The 8,217-nt window shown below is 49.4% G+C and overlaps 1 protein-coding gene across 1 annotated transcript in view; it reads left to right on the top strand.

Moving 5' to 3' along the window:
• The first annotated feature begins 322 nt into the window (after positions 1 to 322).
• Positions 323 to 8,217, top strand: part of LOC102445996 (protein-glutamine gamma-glutamyltransferase 6) — a 34,699-nt gene continuing 26,804 nt past the window's right edge. Inside the window, exons 1-3 of the mRNA XM_006111067.5 lie at positions 323 to 538; positions 3,535 to 3,708; positions 3,920 to 4,159. Coding sequence (XP_006111129.3) covers positions 532 to 538; positions 3,535 to 3,708; positions 3,920 to 4,159 — 421 coding nt within the window. The 5' untranslated portion in view covers positions 323 to 531. The remainder of the gene's footprint in view (positions 539 to 3,534; positions 3,709 to 3,919; positions 4,160 to 8,217) is intronic.

Raw genomic sequence — 8,217 nt, 5'->3', positions numbered from 1 at the left:
TGATTGCATATTGTAGTGATGGGTGCTAGCCAAATCTATATGATAGAAAATTGGAGTGACAACTTGTAGTTATTCCCAAAGCAGATACAGCAGACAGAGCAGTTATAAACTTGTTCCAGGTGGACATTCAGCATTGTACAAAACCAGCTTTTTGCAAACAATATATGTATCATATACTTTGCTGCCAAACCAAAGACAGAACGCTCCTTCCTTCCACAGGGCTCATATTCCCCCCTTCCCTCATCACGATTTCCTCATCCCGCAATGTAATTTAATCAGGGCATGCCCAGCATTCTCTTCCCACAGTTACACCCCACGCTAAGCAGGAAAATTGGCATTACACTGACATAAATTATAGAAAGCGTCTATTTGTTTTTTATAAGTTTACCAGCATCAGTTACAACTGCCAAGCACCTCACCAGTCGCTGGATTTTAGATGACAGACGCACACTCTGATAATTGTTATTAGTGTGGATGAGATTTCCTTGAGGAACTAAAGTAGAAGATATATACAGCTCACACACAGAGAGAATGGCAGGTGAGTTCATTGCGAAATCTGAGTGCTCTTCGGGCTCTTAATGACTTCCTTTAGACTGTTTTCTTAAGAGACGTTTCCTGGAAGTGTCTGCCTAGATGGCTTCTTTCAGAGGGCGTTTTGCACTGTACTTTACAACTGGGCTGCATTTTTAAATGGTTTGTTATTACTGTCAGCCATATTTGCAAAATAGATGGTTCAAATCTACAGTGTTAGGAAATGTTCTTAAAGGATGAAATTGTGCAAAAGGCCTGCACAAGGTCTTATGCAAGACCCAATTCTTCTTCACAGGAGTTTACAGTGACGCCCGGCAATGCTCCTTGGAAGCTGAGCGCTCGGGCAGCCAGCCAAGAGTGATTCAAATGCCGCCCAGCTGATTTAGCAGAATTCTGACAGCCTCCACCGCTGCCAGCATGTGTTGTTACTAGTGGTGCACCTCTGCACATGCCTTGGTGTACATAACATTTATTTTACACATGGATGAAAAAAATTAGAAGGAACATTGGTGCCAAGAGCTCTGTTCAGTGCCAGCTGTCCTAGGGTAGACTTGTGTGTGTCCATCATGCAGACTGTAGAAACTAAGGTTTCAACTGCTGCCCTCCAACCCATGGAATCATTCATACTATTTCATAGTCATTAATATACTACAAATTGGAACACTGGCATTTTACACCTACTTTGAACTAGTGTAAATGACCAATCAAGGTGTAGGACAACAGTGAATTGGACCCTAAGAAGAGGTCTTCATCTTCTAATTAGAGAGAAAAAAGAAATGTGCTCAACCTAGTTTTTAAAACTTTTTCCCTCAGTAGACTCTTCTGGCGCCTAACTGTTAAGTTTTTCCAGCTATTCAGCCTAAATTATATTCTATATTTAGCTTCTTTATCTAATCCCACTACTCCTTGTTAAACCTGTGTACCTCTTATAACATCCTGGGTCATACCAAACATCCATCGAACCCAGGATCGTGTCTTCTGACAGTGGCCAATCACAGGCACCCCAAATGGAATGAACAGAGCAGGTAACTATCAAATGAGCCCTCCCCTGTCACCCATTCCCAGCTTCTGACAAACATAGGCTAGGGACACCATTCCTATCCAGCCTGGCTAATAGCCATTGAGTAGAATTTATCTAGTTCTTTTTTTAATCCTATTAAAATCCTGGTCTTCACAACATCCTCTGGCGAGGAGTTCCACATGTTGAGTGTGCATTGTGTGAAGAAATATTTCCTTTTGTTTGTTTTTAACCTGCTACCTATGAATTTTATTTGATGACCCTAGTTCTTGTATTATCGGAACAAGTAATTAACTTTTCCTTATTTACTTTCTCTCTACCACTCATGATTTTATAGACCTCTAACATATCCCCCTTAGTCTCCTCTTTTCAAAGCTAAAAGTCCCAGTTTTATTAATTCCTCCTTATATGGCAGCCATTCCAATCCCTAATCATTTTTGTTGCCCTTTCCTGAACTTTTTCCAATACCAAGATATCGTTTTTTGAGATGACAGAACCACACCTGCATGCAGTATTTAAGATGTGGGCATACAATGGATTTATATAGTGGCAATAAGATATTCTCTGTCTTATTCTCTCTCTCTTTCTTAATGATTGCTAACATTCTGTTTGTTTTTTTGACTGCTGTTGTACATTGAGTGGATGTTTGCAGAGAACTACCCACAGTGACTCCAAGATTTCTCTCAAGTCGGAACAGCTAATTTCCCCATCATTTTGTATGTATAGGTGTGATGATGATTTCCAATGCACCTTACTTTGCATTTATCAAGGTGAAAATTCATTTGCATTTTTGCTGCCCAGTCACCTGGTTTTACGAGATCCTTTTGAAGCGCTTTACAATCTGCTTTGGATTTAATTATCTTGAGAAGTTTTGAAACCTTCCTTCAGCCACAGCTACACTACCAAGTTTTGTTGACATTTATGCCAACACCGAAAAGTCGAGAAAACAAAAATCACCAGAGGGTGTTCACACGTGTTCCCTGTCCGTAGATCACGTGAACACTGCAGGCATCATCATCGACTGAGTGAGCAGTGCACTGTGGCTAAGTATCCCACAGGGCAGCATTGTGGGAAGGCAAAGCCGCTCCCTGCCCATCCTGGGATCCCCTCTGAGTTCTCCCTCTTCAGCTGCCAGGAGCGGCATCAGGAGTAGCTTTGTGAGCTCTCCGTGCTGAGGAACGTCAGAGCAGCTTGGTGCCTGTATCCATCCCCCTGCAGCAGTCTGCCTGCTGCTGTGCTCCTTGCAGGGCAGAACAAGAGCACTCCAATGATTTGCTCTTTGTTTGTTTCCCACATGGAGCAGCTCACTCAGCTGTCAGACAGTTCCCGGAGCTTTGAAAGGGGAGGGTCCCAGGCCTTCAGGGCAGCAGGAATCAAGACACTGATCAAAGCAATCAGGTCAGTCATTATGGGATACTGGCAGAAGCCAGCCCTGTCAACAAAACAAACAGCAAAGTCTACACTGGCTCTTTGATGACAATAAAGGGAGAAGAAAAGACAAAAGTCTCTTATAGGGATGGAAAATTTTTGTTGCTGAAACTGGGAGTTTTCCCCAGCAAAAGCCACATTGCAACTTGAATGCCCCTACTGTTTTGTCGCCAAAAGGCAGTATTCCCCGTTCCTAGAACTTCAGGGACTAGTGTTCATTCAGCTCTCTATTCTGAAATGCCACCTGTAAAGTGGTTTACATTTAAGGATGATAATGATGTAGCAGTATTTTTCTTTTAATGACTTCATTATATGACATGGGGTGTGAGATTAACATAAGAAAACGCAGCACAAGCAGCTCTGCAAGCCATTGTTGACCACTAGGCTTAGGTACGGCACCAGGCAATCTTCCCTTCAACCCAATCTTCCTCTGGTAGCAAAATCCCTGCTTCTGTGACTTTTCCAGCCTCAGGGAGGTCCCTCCTGCCAGTGACTGACTTCTGCCTCTGGGAATTAAATATACTGGCCCTTTCCCACCTCTTCTCTCTTATTTACAGACCTAACGCCAACACACATCAGCTGGCAACGGAACATCAACACTAGCTCTCACTGCACTGACAGATATGCCCACAAAGAGCCGGTCATGAGGAGAGGACAGACCTTCGTGATGGCCTTGTGGTTCAACAGGCCAAGGCAGAGGGGGGAGAAAATAGCATTTGTCACAGAAACAGGTAACTCCTCTGCTAACCCCCTGACGGAGGATTCAGCTTTCCCCATGTCAGCCCCCCCTCATCCTGCTCACAGATACTCGTATCACGTTTGTGTAATCCTGTGTCTCTTGCTGTGCATGAGAGATCTGTGCCCGCACCCCCTCTCTGTGTGTGACCCAGTGGTAAGTATCCATCCTTGGTAAGCGCTGCTGTCCCCTCTTCTCTCTGGCAGGGCCATCCCCTTCAGAGGCCCATCACACTAAGGCTGTCTTTAACCTCTCCGAGGTGAAGGCCAGTGGCTGGAGTGCGGTTCAGGAACCCAGCGAGCCTGACTACATGAACATTGCAATATGCAGCCCAGCCAATGCAGTAATTGGACGCTACAAACTGACTCTGAAGATCATCTCGGGCAACAAGGTCTCCTCCAGGTTCCTGGGGCACTTTATACTGCTCTTTAACCCTTGGTGTCCAGGTAGGAACTGAGATATTTGCTCCTAAAGGTATTAATTCTATTGTCTTGCTTTCACGGCATGCTCAATGAGCTTCCCCCTCAACCCGGCTCTTTTAAGTTTACTATAGGAAGCAAACTCAGCTCATTTTTATTTTAAAGATTTGGTTTGACTATAAAAAGTATCCAACCTCTGACTGTCAAGTTGTAGCCGTGCCAGTGAAATAGTCAATAGCTGTGGCAGGAGGCCCAGGAGGATGTTTCTAGGGGACCCAGAACACTGGATTTCCACAGCCAAGAGAGCTGCGAAAATCTATGGAAAAAATGCTTGTAGCTGCCTAGGCTGAGTTAGAGGCTCTCTGATTTCCGTTAATACCTGGATTCCAGCACTTCCTAAATCCTTCACAGAGGGAGCTGCAAGGTGAAGGCTGGCCAGCCAGGACCCCCACGCCCTGGAGAGTGAGTGACATGGGGGTCCTGTGCTTCCCCACATCCATCACAGGGATCTGGGGAGAACACAGCTCTGCTTTTTCACCTCTGTAGACTCGCCTTGCTGAGGAAACACCACGCACTGACCTCAGGTCTTGGCAAATAAGCGATGAGAGAGCTGTACATTTCAAGGCTTGAGTTAGGCTCCTTATTTTAAGGGAATTATTCTTACCGACCCAAGCCAAGGGAGAGGATCAAGACAAATGACTGCAGAATTAGCAACAGCTTCCTCCTCTAATTACAGAGCAGTGGCCACCACATCAGTAATTAGGCATCTGCGTTCGAGGCCATCCCAGTGAATGAGTCAGGATAAAAAAACTATTAATTAGCCCAGAATACTTTGCAAGGTGCCATAATAATAATTAAAGAATAATACTTAGGATGCACACGCTGTGTCGCCAAACAATTTCCGTGGTTTGCTGAGGCGCAAGGGAGAAGGAATTGCTGCTTAGTCATAGTGAAGAGAAGGATTTAAGTCATGCTAAGGAAGTGTCTAATGAGTGGAGAGAGGGTCTTTATATTTCACACATTACAAAAATCAATATTTGGAAGGCAGCTCTCCAACAGTCATTTAGGGCAGCAAAATATTAGACATGAAATGTTATAGACATTTAACCATACTAGACTGCAAAAGGATGGGGAGCGTTGGTTTATATTTGGAATATTTTCAGTGGGGGTGGGAAGCAGTAATGATGGGAAAATATGTAAGATCTGAGGGGATCCTCAAGGAATCCATTTTGAAGCACTTGGCAGAGAGGAAAGTGATCAGGAATAGTCAGCAGGGATTCACCAAGGGCAAGTCGTGCCTGACCAATCTGATTAGCTTCTATGATGTAGTAACTGGCTCTGGGGACATGGGGAAGTCAGTGGATGTGATATACCCTGAGGCTGGCGCGAGGTCCATCTAGGTCGCCGGAGGGTGGGGAGTAGATTTTGTTGGAGGGGTGGGGATGAGTGATGGGGCAAAGGGCGAATGTTCTGGGCAGGAGGAAGGGGTAGCAGATGGGACAATACCTAGCACAGATCGGGGAGGAGAGGGTGCAAGTGGCTCCATATAGCCATGCATTTGCAGGCAACTGACCCCCACCCCATGCTCCCACTGGCTGCAATTCCTACAACTAAAAGTGACTATAGATACTGCATAGAGTTAGAGCTTCCCTGTGCTGCTGTTCATCCTTTGCTTGCCAGGCAGCACCCACGGGCCGGATGCAACCTGTGGCTAACGTGGATCCAGCCCATGAGGCTTAGAGGCGCTCCTCCTTCCCACACAGCAGAGCAAAACTGGTGCCACAATGTGGGGAAGGAGGCAGCAAGCCTTGCACTCCACCACTCAGTGGCTGGAGCACCAGCACTGGCTCACCCCCCTGAAGAGAGGGAGCCCCAAGCATCACAGCCTGCAGGCCCTCATACTACAATTAGGCAGCTTCAGTATTTTGGATACCAATAGAGGACGCTGTACTAGAATTACACTGACCATATACCCTGATTTTTCCAAGACTGTCCCAAATTTAAATGTTCTGTCCCAGTGCCCCACCAAGTAGTGAAATGTCCTGGAAAGCCCCACCGGACACTTCACTACTTGATGGGGACACTAGCATGGCGCAGCAGCCTCCTCCCTCTGCCCCCCAGCAGGGCGTGTAGGGCAGCCATGCCAGCTTCTGGTGGCTCTCAGCCCCTTCCTCTCTCCTCCTCCTCCCTCCCACCACCTGGCTGCCTCTGCTGCATGGAGTCCTGGTCCAGCAGCCCCACCTCCTTCTCCTTCAGGACACCCTGAAGCCCCGGCCAGAGCCATGTGGAGCCCAGCTCAGGCGCTGAGGGGCGGGACGTGCTTGGGCTCAGCAGGTGCCAGGACTGGAGCGGAGGCCCTGTTGAACTATTTTTAGTGCCACAGTCTGGGTCCTCACTGGCAGCCTGACTCCAGTTGGAGCCAAGTGGCAGCTGCATGAGGTGCATTCTAGTCAGGACAGCCTCACCGGGATGGGCCTCGTGAGGCTGCCTCTTGACTCCAGCTGGAGCCGCCCACGAGGACCCGGACTGTGGCACTAAAAATAGCACCATGGCCTCCGCTCCAGTCCCAGCACATGGTCCCACTCTGGGAGCAGCTGGGGCCGGGGCTGCAGGGACTTCTGGAGTTGGACCATGGGCTCCAGCCCCTGCTAACTGGAAGGCAGAAGGTGAGAGAAGGGGCAGAGGGAGAACTAAGGGGAAGGGAGGTGAGGAGAGGAAGGGGCTTGTGCTGAGGGGAGGGGGCACAGGGAAGGAGAAAAAAGGGGCAGGGTGATGGAGAGACAAATGCCAAGGGACAAACAGGAGACAAGAGGAAAAGAGCAGGAGGGAAGAGGGCAGGGAAGGTACCAGTGGAGGTGGGAGAAGGGGGGCACAATGGGAGCGAGAGGGAAGAAGAGGAGAGAGGAAGAGTGGATGCCAGAAGAGGAGTTGAAAGGAGGGGTGGACATGAGGATGGCAGGGGATAGAGCAAGTCTCAGAGGGGTGAGAGGAGAACTGGGGCAGAGGGTGGTGAGGGGGTGGGCACCAGGGAGAAAGAGGACAAGGAAGGCAGGGACAGTGAGGGAAGAGGGAGGCACCAGGAGGGTGCAGGGCTAAGGGAAGGTGCAGGTGCCAGGGGATTGTGGGGATGAAGCAGAAGGGCAGACACATGAAGGGGAGAGATGGGCAACAAGAGGGGAGAGACAGGGCAGGTGGGTAGAGGGAGGTGTTAGGAGAGGGGATGGGTAGCTACACATGATCAGAGTATGGCTAGAGAAGGGCTGGTGCAGGGGAGTGGGGCAGGTCCCACGAGGGCTGAGGGGAGTGAGTACAACAGGAGACAGGACAGCAGAGGAGGGTGAGGGTGGGGGGCAGTAGGCACCAGGGGAGCAGATGGGGTGAGGGGACAGTAAGTACACTGACCATACATCCTGTTTTCTCCGGGACTGTCCTGAATTTGAATGCTCTGTACCAGTGCCACATGAAGTAGTGAAATGTCCCGGAAAGCCCCACCAGACATTTTACTACCTGATAGGGACACCAGCATGGTGCAGCAGCCTCCTCTCCCTCCCCCCAGCAGGGCGCATAAGGCAGCTGAGCCAGCTTCTGGTGGCACACAGCCCCTTCCTCTATCTATCCCGTCCCTCCACAGGACTGCCGCACGGAGTCCTGGTCCAGCAGCCCTGCCTCTTTCTCCTCCGGGCTGCCTTGGAGTGCCAGCAGGAGCCATGCAGAGCCCGACTGGGGCACTGTGGGGCGAGGCATGCTCAGCTTGGCAGGTGCTGCGACTGGAGCGGGGGCCATTTGTGGAGCAATTTTTAGTGTCACAGTGCAGGCTCCCAGCGGCAGCCCCGGCTCCCAGCGGCAGCTGTGCGAAGTGCGTTCCAGCTGAGGTAGCCTCACTGGAACACATTTCATTTGGCTGTCTCTTGATTCCAGCTGGAGCCAAGGCCACCCACGGGGACGGGACTGTGGCACTAAAAATAGCACCATGGGTAGCTCTGGCTCCAGGCCCAGCAAGCAGTCCCACCTGGGAGCAGCTAGGGCTGGGGCTGCAGGAGCTTCTGAGGCCAGACCACAGGCTCCAGCTCTGCAAACTGGAAGGC

This window comes from Pelodiscus sinensis, chromosome 17 (genome assembly GCF_052426305.1).
Source record: "Pelodiscus sinensis isolate ZL-2025 chromosome 17, ASM5242630v1, whole genome shotgun sequence".
NCBI classification, from domain to species: Eukaryota; Metazoa; Chordata; order Testudines; family Trionychidae; genus Pelodiscus; species Pelodiscus sinensis.
Note: the sequence above shows the minus strand (reverse complement) of the source record. Positions and strands in the feature narration are given on the sequence as shown.